Raw genomic sequence first — 17839 nt, 5'->3', positions numbered from 1 at the left:
TAAACCTTCATCTCTTCTGATTAGCATGAGACTATCCTAATGTTTGAGTCACAGGCCTTTTTGTTCTCCAATAGGTCAGTAAAAAATTTACCTGTAACCTCTCAGCTCAAAGGAATAGGTCATTTCATTGAATAGCTAGAAGATAATGAAGTACAACCTTCTTCCCCACTAGAAGAAAAGTCCAGTCTAAGTCATGCCCTAGACTTGCTCCACTAAGCAAGGCACTTGGAGATGGTAAGACAAAAAAAAGCCCTTTAGCAGGGTCACAAACTGAGGCAAGGACAGAAATCTTAAGGACACATAGCTGATCTGAGAAAAATAAATTTTTGTAATGTAACAAAATTCTGTGGACAAGGGGGCATATGACCTCTGTGAAAAGCCTCATGCCTTTGAGGATGGTCCATCCTTCCCTAGAGAACAGTGCCCAGAGTCAGCAACCTCATCCTCCATGAGAATGAGAATCTCCTAAGGAGATTCTTATTCTCCTAAGGCAGACATGGATGGGCTTCCCCACTGAAGCGAACTCCTCTCTAGGACCTTGCATACTTCTGGGAATTAGAATGCAGAAATTAAGGTTGTGTCATGAACCCTAGTCGAGAGGGTGGAGAAGGAATTGGGAGAGTAGTTGCTAGATAGGGATAAGCAGAAAAGGAAAGTGGAAAACAAGGTAACATGCAGGCCAGTGACCGTGGTCTGGAGGAGTCTACTGATGAATTGCCCAGCTGCCTCTTGCAATGATTTCTATGAGAAAATCACGAATAAGAATCCAGGATGTCAATTCAGAGTGAATCCAGGGTGTCAAGACCATGTAGAGGAAGCAGGTGAGTGAGCAGAGCTAGACTCCCAGGCAAGGGACCTGCATCAGAATTTGTGAGTTTCTGGTGTGAGACTGGCCACAGGACACAAAAAAAAGATAGGATTTGGGTGGGGAGATACAAGAACATCATTTCTGAATTCCAAACACGCAGGAAGGCTCCCACAGCCCCGGACCCAAGATATGACTGTTTCTGCGACAGGACCCACCTGCCCTCTTCTCTGTTTTAATTAGCATTCCTGATATGACTACAGCTTGTAGGGAGTTGGAACCAGTTCTATAGGGTTTAGGAACTACTGGAGAGAGCGAGCCCTGAAAGCTCAAACATGTGAAGCAATTTTAAACCATTTTGAATTCTGCTTCATCCCCTGTATTTAATCCTTCTCAAATCACACAGTTGGCCACCTTAATATGTCCTGGGGGTCTTACAAGACACCAATGGCAATGATATTGAGAATAGGTCCTGCTTAAGCCAAATGACAAAAATACCTCAGATGACTAACTTGGAGATCCTAATTGCCCTTATTTTAGCAGCAAGTATCTGGTTTAAAGGTTTAGGAATTTTCTATACTGTTTTCTCCAAATTAACTCAGAGAAAATAAGCACAACAGATTTGAAGGTTGCCACACTAATGTGTGATAAACATGGTTGATGATGGCACAATATCAGCATTAGGTGCTAACTTGGTAACAATTTCTTTCCCTCTGCTTGTAGGCGTTCATGTGTTTGGACTGTGCTCTACAGCTCTCATCACAGATATCATACAGCTCTCCACAGGCTATCAGGCGCCATACTTTCTAACCGTGTGCAAGCCAAACTACACCTCCCTGAATGTGTCTTGCAAAGAAAATTCCTACATTGTGGAAGATATTTGCTCAGGATCTGACCTTACAGTGATCAACAGTGGCAGGTTAGAAATTGAGACTTAAAAACTTTCCATGTCAGTGTTTTCATTGTTCATTAATAGTGTGGGGTATCATTGTAGGCCCACATTTTTCAGTCATAATGACTTTGGTTTTATTTATTTTTTTCAATTCAGTGATTTCTTTAGTGGTTATACCATAGAAAACCCATTGGTGGCTCTTTCCAAATCCTCCGTCTGTCTCCAAATTTCAGCCTCACATTGCTGCCACTAATATTCATATCACCAAATTCTACTCACATTTTGTGATCTACCCTTTACTCATTATGGTTTTAGGTTATCACAGTTGGTTTATTTGAGGATATTATAGTTAGTCATGATTTACAGTTAATACGTGTCCTGTATTGACTTATGTGGTAGGCTAAATATCTATATTTACATCTCCCTTATATGTTTTAGTTTTTAAAAACTATGTGAATTTTCTATTTGGTAGAGTTTTATACATACATCTTCTTTGAATAAACCCAAAAGATCACTATAGCTCCTAACCTTGCATTTTAGAAAATAAAAGACAGGAAACCTCAAGAAAATACCAATGCATTAAGGTTTTTTTTTTTCAGTGAATAAAGTAAAAATTAAGCTTTTTGGCAAGAGATAATGTTTTGGAAGTTCAAAAGAAATAAATTGCAGAAGGACAAAGGGCAATGAACGATTTTGCTCTAAGAATTTCATGTCATTTAGTGAGTTCCTAAGATCAGTTTAAGAGTCAAAAATAAGCTAGTAAGTACTCTTGAAGAACACAGCCTGATATTATGTAATTATATACATTCAAGTTCTCATGGCCCATTCAATAATTTTGAAGCTGCTTTTAAGACCTGTGTCTTCTTCTATTCTTTCTCAATCCTTTTTTACATATCTTGTCTGTATTAAATGGTAATCCTTTTTATTGGGTACCAAATAATTAGGAGGATTTTAATATAACTGAATTTTATCTTTAATTTTTTTTATCCATTAAAATAAATCTCTATTTTTTTTCTTCACCTGTCCTTTTCAGTGTCTCTCATATCCTGTGTTCCTCCTCTCTCACCTTGCTTCTTAAATTTAACTAGATTCTCAGCAATTCTTGAGATGATAATTATTTTAAAGTGGAAAATGCAGGGAAACGTTTTGTTAAGATTGGACTTCTTGTGTTTTCTAGAGTATAAAAAATACACTTAGATTCACTGCTGTGAGAAAATAATTTTGCCTTTTAAAGTTTTATGTAAATTAAACCATATATTTAGGAGCATAGAAAAAGTTTAAAAGCTTTAAAGTCCTAGGTTTTATGGACCTTTACTTTAAACTGACATAATTCTAATACCAAAGAACAAATATAATGTTTTCCAATCCATTTCAACTCTCGACCATCATTCCAGTGGTGTAACAAAGTGATCATCTCCAAAGCTGGCACTTGATATTGAAAAGTGTATTACTACTATTCTTTCATTCTAATGGTGATTAGCAGTGTTTATCACTCAGATCTTTCTCCAGAAAACTAAACAGAAATTAAAGTTATCACTTATTGCCTTGAGGCTTTTAAGTTGAATGTTTTAACCACCCAGTGTTCTCAAGATGATTGTTAGCAGTGGATCTGAGATAGAAGACATAATTTGACTGTCTTCCTTTGGCAGAAAATCATTCCCTTCTCAACATGCGACCCTCGCTGCCTTTGCTGCTGTGTACGTTTCGGTAAGTCACTGGCTCTTTTTCATCAATCTGTGTCCTAGAGGAAATTAGAGAAATGAGTGCGGTGTCCAAGTGACTAATTAGATTATATAGCCATGTAATAAAAGAACAGTAAAATTTAGTACAGCAGTCCTGCAACACAATTGCATCGAGAGCAGAAACTGGGTGATACTGGAAACAATATTACAGTAAAAGAACTTTTCTACACAGTCATAATATTTATTCATCCCAGTATTCCTTCAATGTAATATTGTACCTCATGGCAGGGTACTGTGAGCTACATGAATGTTATAAATCTGAAACTGAAAGAACTGTGTTAAGCACAACACACACACACACACACACACACACACACACATGCTTTACTTTCAGCATTTATGTAACAGTTCAAAGTCAGTGTAAATTTGATAAATGATATGCAATGAATCATCATCATATCTGATTAATACAATAATCCATCAGGTCTTATGTGAGAAAAGTAGACTGAAATTATGTGACAAGTAACGTGGAAACTAAACAGTTATCTGGCTAATTTTACGGCTTCAATTTATTTTTCAAAGTTTCATGTAAGTCTGTTTTTTACTAGATGAATTTGCTATGTATTTCCTTTTTTTCAGGTATAGAACATAACCATTACAGGGCAAATGGAACAGTAAAATTGATGTTGAGTGTACCAGTTAGGCTTTGAGTTTAAGTTTTTATTTGATTACAATTTAATAGTAAAATGACCTTTCTAACATACTTAACACATCTCTTTCATTTTTAAGATGTACTTCAATTCCACATTAACGGATTCCTCTAAGCTTCTGAAACCTCTCTTGGTCTTCACGTTTATCATCTGTGGGATCATCTGTGGGCTAACACGGATAACTCAGTATAAGAACCACCCAGTTGATGTCTATTGTGGCTTTTTAATAGGAGGAGGAATTGCTCTGTACTTGGTAAATAATTTATTATTCTTACTTGATTAACCACAGTTTAAATGGAAAACTTGCACTGAACATTTTGTACTGTAATAATTTACTTGCAATATAGTTTATATTCGTGAGAAAATGTTTGGGTGCCTCTCCATTCTAAGCCAAAACACACATCCTACTTTCAGCAAAATAATTTTTTTAACTTTTCCCATGGACTAGAAACTCCACTTTTAGGATTATTGTATTTTATCCTCATCCACACACACCCCGAAAAGAATCAAGGATTACTTTTGCTAGTATAATTTTATAGATGAGGAAAGTAAATATTAGTGAAAGTAAGGTTCATGACAGTGAAGGTTTAGTAGAAGTTTATATAATTTGCCCAACAACACAAATGTAGCATCTGGATATATAGGCACCAACTAATACTGAATTTTTTAGCAGTATTCTATTTTCAAGCCTAATCTTCTTTCAAAGGAAATATTCTCAGCATAAGGAAACTGAGATTATCCATTTCATGCATTAATTCTTTCACTCATTCATTTTACATTTATTCAGTATATGATCTGTGCTAGGTACTATACTGAGCATCAGAACAGTGAGAATATATAGTCTTAAGAAGTCTTCAGTGTAAAGACTAATAAAAATACAGATGGTTACAATATGTTAAATGATATAATAGCGTGTGAACAAAATGCTTTGGAATAGCAGACTGAGGAAGGAAGTTAGGGAAGCCTTCAGAGACATGATGTGGTTTTTAAGAAATAAGAAATTTTTTTCTTAGGGTAAGAAAAGGAGGAAGGACTTTCAAGCAGAAGAAACTACACAGGCAAAAAGATGGACGCATGAAAAAGCAAGTATAAATGGAAGGTGAGGGAACAGGAAGTATGAGAGATAATGGCCAGTTTCCAGCTTGGAAGACTGAGCAGATGGTGACTTCTGGTCTAGCAGACCAGGTAAACAATGGAGGGAGCAGGTTGGTCAAAGCAGCTCAATTTAAGGATCCACAGGCAGTTGAAGAGTTGGGTCTGGAGCTCAAAAGAGCAATTGATAGTGGAGAAATAGACTTAGAAGTCATGGATATTATTGGAGGAAGCACCATTATAGTTATAGGGGTATATAAAATTGTTAGGTAATAAGAATAAAAGCCAAGAGACACCAACATGCAAGCAGCACAGAGAGGAAGAGGCAATAACCAAGGAAACTGAGAGAGGCTGGTAGAGAAATGAAAATCATCTATAGCAGCAGTTCAATCACGTGATCTTGGTGCACTGTGGAAGGTGTTACAAGAAAATGATTACAAAAAGATAGTAAAAGTGCTGAGGCAAGCAGTGATTAATTTTCATTTTTATAAACTAGCATGGTCAGGATTGTTACTTCAAATCTCATGCTTACTCACATGCTTTCTTCTGTGGCAGAGAATATGATCCAGGTAAAGATAGTATTCCAGGAATTGGGCATAAGCTTGGGTTTCTCATGCGAATGTTGATTGGTGATGTGTGTTACAGAATAAGAAGACTGAGAACTGCATCCCCGTAGTTCAAGAATTGCCTTCACACGTGTGTGATTTCATGGTGTCCTGGAATTAGCATGGGCTCCATAGTCTGAAGAATTTGGGCTTGAATCTCAAATATCCTTGACATTTGGCCAAGTTACATAGTCTCTAAGAAGCTTGTTTCTTCACCTATGAAATGAGAATAATAGCTACTTACTTCATGGTATAACAAGGATGAAGCAACTATATTTATTAAGCACAATGCTAGGCACTGAATGTTGAACAATACGGGCAGAGTTATTTGCAGTCTAGTGGATGATTTTCCTAAACTTACAACAATTATTACAATTATTAATACAATATTAGGTAGGCCTGCTCATCCTGGGAAATCTGGCAGCGAGAGCATAGATAGTTATTATTTAGAAGAAAATTTCAACCGGGAATTAAAGTGGTTGGATAGGCAGAAGCTTGACTTTATTTAATTTCTGTTTGCATGCTATGCCCTGAGGTTGCATATTCATCAATTCTAAGCCAATGCTGTTTTAAATTGTTAAGCATTCTATAAAATGTTGATTCCATGGGATTCTTTTGGCTTGATTTGAAATGGTAGACAGTGGCTACCATTCATGGAAATTAATACCCAAATAGGTATCTGTTCCTTGCTCATATCTCCAAACTAAGCATCTTAGAAATTGAAAATCCATCAGGGATTTGGTCTTCTATGTGTAAAAAGTAAAAATTCTGAATCTGAATTTTTACTTTATCCAAATTTGTATCCCCCAAATCTAAAATAACAAAAAATTGGTAGGTTAAGTATGAAAGCAAGATTAAATAAAATTTAGCTCAAATTTAGTGTCCTAGCACTAAATTGACCAAACATACACTTCCAAACTTGAGACCAAGTTAAAAAAAAGAATGTGGGTGCCCCAAACTAGTGACAATTTCTGCCCTGTCTTCTGAGAATTCTGCACAATACTGAACACACAGGGCTGTGCTTGATCTGAGTCATAACAACATTTGTATCTGACCTCACTGCAAAACCTGATGACATGTTTTATGAATGATTTGGTGTTTCATATTTTTCACACCTCTCCTGCTTTCCATCATAAGGTGTGATTAAAAAGGAAGGTAAAATAAATCAGTTAAGCTATTCAAGGTGTCGCTCAACAAGAGGTTCCTAAATCCAGAAAAATGAAATGCTTTGAAAAGCAGAAGAATGTCTTATTTCTCTCATTGTCTGTCTTTTTCTTTTCTCTCAAAACATACAGAGGATAGATAAGATTCACAAAAACATCCAGTGGGATGGAGAAAGGAGAGGAAATCCAACTAATAAAAAATAACGGGCTCCTTATTTCTGAACAGTTAGTTCAGCGATTTATGATATAACTTACAAACTACTTCCTGAGTAATTGTACTTTTGGTTTTTTGTTATTGTATTAGTCAGCGGTGTATAGACAGCATATACCTTATTTATATGCGTCAGTGGGTCCTCTAAGACAAACTCTTAGTAACCATGTCTTCTAGTGCATGATGTTCTTGTTTCTTTCCAATACCAGGGCCTGTATGCTGTGGGAAATTTTCTGCCTAGTGAAGAGAGTATGTTTCAGCACAGAGAAGCCCTCAGGTCTCTGACAGACCTCAACCAAGACCCCAGCAGAGTATTATCTGCTAAAAATGGCAGCAGCAGTGATGGAATTGCTCACACAGAAGGCATCCTCAACCGAAATCACAGAGATGCCAGCTCACTGACAAACCTCAAAAGGGCAAACGCTGATGTAGAAATCATCACTCCACGGAGTCCCATGGGGAAGGAGAACATGGTTACCTTTAGCAATACCCTACCTAGAGCCAACACCCCATCCGTAGAAGACCCTGTCAGACGAAATGCCACCATTCATGCCTCTATGGATTCTGCTCGATCAAAGCAGCTTCTCACCCAGTGGAAGAATAAGAATGAAAGCCGCAAGTTGTCCCTGCAAGTTATAGAGACTGAGCCTGGACAGTCACCACCCAGATCCATAGAAATGAGGTCAAGCTCAGAGCCCTCCAGAGTAGGGGTGAATGGAGACCACCATCCTCCCAGCAATCAGTACCTCAAGATCCAGCCTGGCACTGTCCCCGGATGTAACAATAGCATGCCTGGAGGACCAAGAGTGTCCATCCAGTCCCGCCCTGGGTCCTCGCAGTTAGTGCACATCCCCGAGGAGACGCAGGAAAACATAAGCACCTCTCCCAAAAGCAGCTCTGCTCGGGCCAAGTGGTTGAAAGCTGCAGAGAAGACCGTGGCCTGTAATAGAAGCAACAGCCAGCCCCGAATAATGCAAGTAATAGCAATGTCCAAGCAGCAGGGTGTCCTGCAAAGCAGCCCCAAGAACACCGAAGGCAGCACTGTCTCCTGCACTGGCTCCATCCGCTACAAAACCTTGACAGACCACGAACCCAGTGGGATTGTAAGAGTTGAGGCTCACCCGGAGAACAACAGGCCCATCATACAGATCCCATCTACCGAAGGCGAAGGTAGCGGCTCCTGGAAATGGAAAGCCCCTGAAAAGGGCAGCCTTCGCCAAACTTACGAGCTCAATGATCTCAACAGGGACTCAGAAAGCTGTGAGTCCCTGAAAGACAGTTTTGGCTCTGGAGATCGCAAGAGAAGCAACATAGATAACAATGAGCATCACCACCATGGAATCACCACTATCCGTGTCACCCCAGTAGAGGGCAGCGAAATTGGTTCAGAGACGCTGTCAGTTTCTTCTTCCCGCGACTCTACCCTGCGGAGAAAGGGCAACATCATCTTAATCCCTGAAAGAAGTAACAGCCCGGAAAACACTAGAAATATCTTCTACAAGGGAACCTCCCCAACACGGGCTTATAAGGATTGAGTGATGGGATTCAATCCCTTGAGCGAACCCCCCAGAAGACCATGTCTTGATTCTCCCTCTGTGCTCTGTTTTCAGTGGATTGGGAAGCCTTCTCATCAAACTGGGTCATCTTACCATCAGCCCGGAGCTCAATGACTCTTGAGAACTACTACATGCAAAGCTTGTAGATTTCACATCAAGGGGAGGGAAAAGCACAATGCAAGAACCTAATTAATATGATAAGGTGAAGAATCTTAAGACCTGTCTTCAAACTCAAAAGGTTTGCAGAAGGCAGTATCAGAAGAAAGTGGTTTCCTTCAGTGTATACTATTTTACTTCCTGAATGTGCCAACTTTAGGGATTTTTCTTTATAATTAGCTGTGGGAATCCAGAACACGGTTCCCTACAGCAGAGGCCATGCAGTATTATATATTCATTTTGCAGAATCTGCGCCTACAGCCCAGTAAGGGTGGTGCTGATTATTATAGTACACATACCATGTAAACTCTCAAATTCTATTTAGCTGTGAAATAGTGGCGTGCAATTCCTTGTCAAAGAAATGCTACTGTATTAAGAAGATGCTGGCTGCTTTGTGTTAGAATAGGACACCCCGCAGCTTCTCTGTAGTGGCTCTGTCACAGTCAAAAAATGAAAAAGTTTTGTGCATTTCCTCAAAATTATGCTTTCTTCAACAACAAAAAATGTGTAGGAATATTTTCAGTGAAAGGGAATAACTAGTACTTTTCTACATAGTTTTTTTTTCTTGCTGCTTACTTTTTATTTAAGTGTAGGTACTACTAATGATTCTGTTTTTTAGTGAGTAAATTTGCATAACTTAAAAAATACATTGTTTTAGAGTTTTTCAAAATTGTTGTGATCATATTTTGCATTTTATGGCTCCTCCTTTATTTATTAATTATTTTTTTGATGTCATAGATATGTTTTTCTATTTTTAAAGCAAGAATAACAGTTGACATTCCTTGAGCAAAATATACTGCTGTGAATTTATAAACAAGAAATCTGAACCAACACTTGACATTGTGGGTTACATTGCCAGCAATGTTGGTTGAGTCTACCCTTGGACATCTCCAACCAGCTGGCTTAGGTTGCTATCTTAATCAGTAATCCAAAAACTCTGTTTTGTTCCAGATTAGTAATTTTTTGTATTCTAATAACCAGTAAATCAGAGCAACAGTAGTTAGGTTTTACCTTCTTCCCTAAGATATTTTTGTCAATTGGACATCAACAGGAAGAATCTGGAAAAAAAATGCAAATTGATAAGTGAAAGTATCTCACAATATAAATTAAGAATGTATTTCTTCAAAATATCTAAATAGACACAGTTTTTGTGCTTAATATGCAAACAACAATTTTGCTACCTATCCTGAATAAAGCCTTCAGCCTAAATCAAAGGAAACAAATATTATCAATAAGAAGAAGATAAAACCAAAACATTTGGAGGTGTTTTCCAACTTAAAAATTTAACTGTGGAGAAATATTTAGTTCTTGGAATTTAGTATCAAACCTTTTTTACACCATTTCTTAAGAATTCTAATATACACTTGATGATTGCCAAGGGGATAAAAGGTAACAACAAAGCTGGTTGATCTGATCTGTTTTCAGTGAGAACAGAAGGAAGGGGTTGTTAAGAGATAAAGACTATCACATCATTATCAACTTCTACAGGAAAAGGGCAACGCTTTCTAGAGTTAACCAACCTCCTAAGAGCATTAGGGATTTAGCTGAAACCAGCAGAATTGAAAACTCTGGCAATAAAATATGATTCAACTATATCCCTTCTGGCAATTTCCTTCTCAGAGAGGGGAGTGGGAGTAAAATGTTGCCTTCCCCACTTCTCACCACCGCCACCATCACGGCACTCCTACTGGCTTTTGCCATTTCATAGAGAGGAAGGTGGACTGGTTTTAGTACTCTGAAGAAAAAATAATAAAGCTGCAGCATTTCAGGTGCAGTATGATATTTCCTAATCTTTCCTATTTCTTAACAAAAGATTTTAAAGTACTTCTCTAGTCATTGAAGGTTTTTTTTTCTTTACATAAATATTGATATATTCTTTTTCTACTCAAAGTGCCAAAGGCTACAGTTTTTAATGACTGAACAAATTGTACCACATTGTTAAGGAAATATAATGATAGTCGCTAGAACTCAGACCTCTGCATGTATATTTGATAATACATCTTTTGTAAAAAAAAATTACAAAAATATTTGTTTACATTCCACTGGTACCTTAATTTAAAATAAATGAGACTAACAGGTGGTATCTCTTCTTAGTGTTCTATTTATCTGATTTGCTAATGAGAGCACTTCTTCCTTTGTTAGGCTGTGCTTTACTGATAAAACCAAGTATTGAATAAAGAGAGTAATTATCTTTTTAAAGTAAATAAAACTATGAAAATATATATAATATATATAAAGTATTGTGTTTAATAAAATGTTATGCAATGTTTTCCAAACTGATAAAGTTTGTAAAGTGCTATAATGTATTTTGTTAAGTACAGATTAAAGCTATTGTGTGAGTATATTGTGCTAACATCATAGAAATAAAGATTAGATTTCTTCATCAAAATTGGAACATTTTGATTTTTTACTTCAGAGTATGAATGGATAATAACTTGGCTTATAGGAAAACATCTGAAGAAATAAGAATGAATCAGAGCTGATTATATTCATAACTGTTTAGAAGAAAGAGAGTTGACTAACAAAAGTTGGTCAAACTATGCCATAATTTTCCCTCATCATTTAGAATTTTTATTTTATGCTTATTAAAGGAGCTCTTTTAGATTTACTTAGGCATAGATATTTTACATATCAATGTTATAAAGCATGAAAACAAAAATACGTCAGGGCCAATTGCTCTGAATCAATTTTTGACTAAGAGTAGTTGATGTGCCTCTTTTCTTCCATATTATTACCTCCCATGCCAGATTTTCTCTAAAAGAATGCTCTACTATTAATTCCAGGATTGTTTTTCCAAGCTATTAGCATCTGTTTTATGAGTTTTACTGCTGATACTTTATATGTTTCACTAGAAGGTATTAACAAAAGTTTTTAGGCCACAATAGGACTCATGCTTTAGTCAAATGATCTTGAAGTGGCCCACTTACTGAAGTGAAGTTACAGTTGTTCAGTAATGCCTACAAGTTCATGCATAAACAAGCAACTACATCATGATTTCCACCTGGCAAACAACCATGGTAAGACACTATTCATTATAGAAAACACATTGATTTTAGAGATGATCATATGAATTACAATGTGCATCTTATAATAGTTGAAATGCAATGTTAATATTCTCTAGGTCTTGATTTTTTACCTCTAATATGGGGATGTTCAGCTCTATTATCCCTTCTAAAAGATATCCTAAAGTCTTTTCTAAATTTCTATGGATTATTATTAAGTATTTTATCTAGAGAGCAAAAACTAATGACAAGAGAATAGGAAATAACTTGCTGGTTTAACATGACTAACTAATGAGAATTGTCATCTTTAATCATAAAGCTAAAATAAGCAATACAATGGGGTTGCTAAGAGTCTACATCAACATTTCATAATATGTTAACAATATATAATATGTCAAAATAGGTGATTTGTACCCCTGATCCTAGTACCTTTCTCATCAGGTATCAGGTGAGTGCATTCTGGATTATATACATAAGAAGCTATCAATAGGGGGTATATCATTTCTGTCTTTTACAGATACTTACTTGATATCTATGGGTCATTCCATGTTACAGTTCAAAGGAAATATAAAAAATACATGCATGGTTCAGATAGTAATTTAATTATAAGGAAATCAAAAGGAATTAAAATGGTTTACTCTAAAAGGAAAATATAACCTGGAAAATGGATAATAGTCTATTTCTGACTGTACATTTCATTTCCTCTGTTTATTAAATGTGTCTCCTGACTTTAATCTGTAGAAAGCTTCTAAAATGTTCTCAGATCAAATGCTCCAGTTGGATGAAAATATAGCTTTCAGTAACAGTATGATATTTCAGATAAGATCCAGTTACAGGAAATCCCCAGTGACCATGCTTTCTAATTGCAAAAGAATATCTAAATAAGTCCCTTGATCTAGAAATGACTTTTATTTCACTGTCCATACAGTTGTTAGTCAATGAAAGCTCTTAATTGTGTGTGATTGTGTGCTGTAGTCCATGATAATGAGGGAGAACTGAGTAAAATTCCATTTAACGAATTTGTTGAATGCCCATTTTATCTCCTTTACTCCCCCTACCTTAAGATTCTCAGCCATTGACTTTGAGAAAACCCTATCTAAACTTTAATGTTAGCTTTACAAAATAGTACAACTGACAAATGGGAAATGAATTTGAAAAAGACAAAGTATGAGAATTGTATTCCCATAAAATCTCCTTTTTCCCTTAATCACTTCAGGACATTTTGCACCCAGGTACTGCCTTTTAGGAAGAAAGCTAGATATTTATTTTCTGTACTAGGAACTCTCTCTCCCCCCTTCCCTCCATGTTGTGGTTTATACCTTCTAGCTTGAGATGTCCCTCTGAGAAAAGATGCTCCATCTTTGAGTAGTAGGAAAATCTAATTCACTCCACTCTCAGCTCAATCTTTCCCAATCTGCATCTAAAGTTAATAATGGCAGATATTTCCACAGATACTTCTGGAAGTATAAAAAGTCTTTTAAAAAATTAACTCAAAATGGGTCAAAGACTTAAGTGTAAATGTAAAACTGTAAAACTTTTAGCAAAAAATATAGGAGAAAATCTTCAGGACCTAGGACTAGGACCAGGCTACCAGTCCTTGGTTAGGTATGTGGCTTGCAAATATCTCTTTCAGCCTATAGTTTATCTTTTCATCCTCTTAATAGGATCTTTCAAGGACCAAATGTTTCACATTTTAATGAGGTCCAATGTATCCTCTCCCTTTATGGGCCATGTTTTTAGAGTCAAATCTAAGATATATAATAAATCCTCAGAACTCAACAAATAATAATAAACACAGTAAAAATTAAACAACAGTAAAATAACAACAGTAAATATTAAAGACCAAAAGAGTAAAGCCATAAGATAAAAAAAAATGAACAAAGGTACGAAGAGAGGGGCTCCTGAGTGGCTGTCAGTTAAGCGTCAAACTCTTGATTTAGGCTCAGGTCATGATCTCACAGTTCGTGAATTCGAGCCCCATGTGAGGCTTTGTGCTTACAGCATGCAGCCTGCTTAGGATTCTCTCTCTCCCTCTCTCTTTGCCCCTCCACCACTCTCTCATTCTCTCTCAAAGATAAATAAATAAACTTTAACAAAAAAGATATGAAGAGACATTTTACCACAGTGGATATAGAGATAACAAATAAGTAATGAATAGGTGATCAACATCATTAGTCATTTAGGAAATAGAAATTAAAACTGCAATGAGATATTACTATACACATATAAGAATGACTAAAATAAAAAATGGTAAGAATACCAAATGCTGGCGAGAATGTGGAAGAATTGGATCACTTATCCATTGGTAGTGCAAATGTAAAATGGTATAACCACTCTGGAAACAATTTGTCAATTTCTTTAAAAAAAAACAAAACTTTTTTTGTATACATTTATACGACCCAGGAACTACACTCTTGGGCATTTTCCCACAGAAATGAAAACTTATGTCCACATGCACACACAAAATGGTACCTACATATTCATCTTCATTTTATTACTAATAGCCCAAAACTGGAAACAACTCTGATGTTTTACCATGGGTAAATGGTTAAACAAATCATGGACTACTACTCAGCAATAAAACTAAACGAACTATTGACAGCACACTACTTGAATAAATCTCCAGGGAATTATGCTGAGTGAAAAAGCCACTACCAAAAGCTTGCACACTGTACCATTCCACCTCACAAGACAATACAGAGTTGAGTAGCCCATATATGGAGACATGGTTTTGCCATCTGTAACACACAACTTCCATAGTGTCTCCATTTGCCATAATTCCCAGCAGGGGTGGGGTGGGATGGAGGAATTAAAAGATAAGCAGCTTTAAGAAGAAGACATAGAAGTTTCATATGTCATGTGTAATCTAACCAAATGGTGCAAATTAGATCTCCTTGGCGGGAGGAGAGGCGGGGGATATAGTCTCTAGCTGAGAGGCCCCGGCCCAGCTAAAAATTTGTGTCATCTCTAATTAGACGAAAAAGGATGAGAATGGCTCCTGGGGGCTAAGGATCAGTTCTGTCATACCAGCTTCAAGACCCTTCACAATAGGACCTATAGAGCCTTATATATCACTGCTTCTCCATATAAACCTATCTGCTGCATGAGGCCTGGCTTCCTCATTTGTGTGTGTGTGGGGGGGTGGGGGTGGAGGGGTGGGCACCTGGGTGTGAGTGTGTGTGTGTGTGTGTGTGTGTGTGTGTGTGTGGTTTATTTTTAACTCTCTGGAAAGTGTTTGTGCCCCGTTTTAAAATTCCCTTCGTCAGGGCTAGTATCCAAAATCTATAAAGAGCTCACCAAACTCCACACCCGAAAAACAAATAACCCAGTGAAGAAATGGGCAGAAAACATGAATAGACACTTCTCTAAAGAAGACATCCGGATGGCCAACAGACACATGAAAAGATGTTCAGCGTCGCTCCTTATCAGGGAAATACAAATCAAAACCACACTCAGATATCACCTCACACCAGTCAGAGTGGCCAAAATGAACAAATCAGGAGACTATAGATGCTGGAGAGGATGTGGAGAAACAGGAACCCTCTTGCACTGTTGGTGGGAATGCAAATTGGTGCAGCCACTCTGGAAAGCAGTGTGGAGGTTCCTCAGAAAATTAATAATAGACCTACCCTATGACCCAGCAGTAGCACTGCTAGGAATTTACCCAAGGGATACAGGAGTACTGATGCATAGGGGCACTTGTACCCCAATGTTTATAGCAGCACTCTCAACAATAGCCAAATTGTGGAAAAAGCCTAAATGTCCATCAACTGATGAATGGATAAAGAAATTGTGGTTTATATACACAATGGAGTACTATGTGGCAGTGAGAAAGAATGAAATATAGCCCTTTGTAGCAATGTGGATGGAACTGGAGAGTGTGATGCTAAGTGAAATAAGCCATACAGAGAAAGACAGATACCATATGGATTCACTTTTATGTGGATCCTGAGAAACTTAACAGAAACCCATGGGAGAGGGGAAGGAAAAAAAAAAAGAGGTTAGAGTGGGAGAGAGCCAAAGCATAAGAGACTCTTAAAAACTGAGAACAAACTGAGGGTTAATGGGGGGAGGGAGGGAGGAGAGGGTGGGCGATGGGTATTGAGGAGGGCACCTTTTGGGATGAGCACTGGGTGTTGTATGGAAACTAATTTGACAATAAATTTCATATGATAGATAGATAGATAGATAGATAGATAGACAGATAAAATCCCCTTTGTCCTTCAAGGCTAAATGTCAATATTCCTTTATTTTCAATTTTTCCTTTATTCTAATTTAGGGCTGGAAGGGACTTGACATATCACTCATCCTTCTAGGTATAATAACTGTGGTTACTATGTTTCACACATGAGAAATGTAGAATGCACGAGAAAGACTTTACTCAAAATCACACAAGTTGTAGATGTAAGGATGCTGAGGGCAGAGAAGAATACCTCCTGCTCATTTTTTTATTCCCTAATCTTTAGCACATCACCTACCATATAGGTTGGACACTCAGTAAACATTTGAAATGAATGAATGAATGAATGAAATATTTATACTTATAAATGCTTGTTATGCATGACCAATGTATTCATTAATCATACAGTTTGTATTATTAGTCAATTTGACTGATGAGGCATTGAATATTTACTACACATTAAATTGTAAGCTTTTATAAGCAGCTCTTAGCACAACAGGTGCTTGATAAATATAAGGTTCATTGAATGAGTACAGTATGTTCCATTTACTATAAGTGAAAAATTATGAAAATAAGTAAATAACAGAATTCATCATGTGAAGGAAAGTATGAGAGGATTTGGAAGAGAAAGAAATGGTTGTCCATTTGATTGTGCCCCGAAATCTTACAGTTCTCAGAAATTGCCTCCAAGACTCTGAAGCCAAATATATGTTATTTATATTTTTCTCCTTTTTCTTATTTGAAGCATCTTTTTCAAATGTTGACATTGTATAAGCCAGATCTCTTGGAACAAACTGTCTCCTCACAATAGATATGATTTTGCAACAGTTGTTTGTTCAAATGTTTCCCACCTCCACAGAAATCTCAGTGCAGGAAAGTGCCAATAAGGAATACTTACTTCTTCCATCATTTAGAAAGAAAGAAAGAAAGCAAGAAAGTAAGAAAGCAAGAAAGCAAGAAAGAAAGAAAGAAAGGAAGGAAGAAAACAAAGAAAGAAAAGAAAGAAAGAAAAAGAAAGAAAGCCCACTTTATAGTCAGCATTCTAAATTATTTTTCAAATTCAAAATCAGACATTAGAGTCCAGGGACTTTAGTAATTTCTTTATTTCATGCATATCCACTGGTCTCTTATTCCCACCTAATCCGCCACTTAGGGTATCACAATTATTTCCAGAATTATGGAGTAATGAGTCTTTGGGATCAGGCTGACAAGTGTTCAGATTCTAGCTCCAACTACTGTGTGCCCCAGTTTTCTTGCCTGTATAATAAGCATAATAGTTTAAGGTTGTTATGGAGATGAATAAATAAATATAGGCAAATCATTTGAAACACTGTATGGCAGTATATATGTATTGGTTCCTATTCTTGGGAAATGTTGTATGACTTCCTTATCTCTATTCTTCACTCCTCTCTAGAAATCTAGAACTAAATACACAACTGCCTGTTTGATTGATATCTATCCTTAAATATCTATAATTATCTCAAATTTAACATTTTCAAAATACATTTCCAGGTTTCTATTCCCGGATGTATTTTTCCATCTTAGTAAACCATTGACCCCACTACAGTTGCATCTCTACCTCAATGGCATTATCCATGACCTCTAAGAATGTCTAGTGACCTTAATTACTCCAAATAAAGTCATCTCTAATATTATTGGTACACCAAAATAATTCCTTTATTTATTCAGTTGGCAAATATTTGTCAATTACATTCAACATGTCTATCTTCCAGAAACAGATTTTAGAAATGCAGAGCACTTGAGTGCAATCCCGGCTGGATCACT

At 36.8% G+C, this 17839-nt stretch overlaps 1 protein-coding gene across 2 annotated transcripts in view; it reads left to right on the top strand.

Moving 5' to 3' along the window:
• PLPPR4 (phospholipid phosphatase related 4) overlaps nt 1–10365 on the top strand; it is a 41377-nt gene extending 31012 nt beyond the window's left edge. The window contains exons 4-7 of one of the 2 annotated variants that reach the window (XM_047085787.1): nt 1529–1724; nt 3347–3404; nt 4169–4342; nt 7370–10365. In XM_047085787.1, coding sequence (XP_046941743.1) covers nt 1529–1724; nt 3347–3404; nt 4169–4342; nt 7370–8695 — 1754 coding nt within the window. In that variant the 3' untranslated portion in view covers nt 8696–10365. The remainder of the gene's footprint in view (nt 1–1528; nt 1725–3346; nt 3405–4168; nt 4343–7369) is intronic. The other variant, XM_047085788.1, reaches the window with a different exon arrangement.
• The last annotated feature ends 7474 nt before the right edge of the window (nt 10366–17839 follow it).

The sequence above is a fragment of the Lynx rufus genome, unplaced genomic scaffold, assembly GCF_022079265.1.
Source record: "Lynx rufus isolate CCGP_SWC_20201006 ecotype Redwood Valley unplaced genomic scaffold, mLynRuf1.p SCAF_2, whole genome shotgun sequence".
NCBI lineage: Eukaryota > Metazoa > Chordata > Mammalia > Carnivora > Felidae > Lynx > Lynx rufus.
Note: the sequence above shows the minus strand (reverse complement) of the source record. Positions and strands in the feature narration are given on the sequence as shown.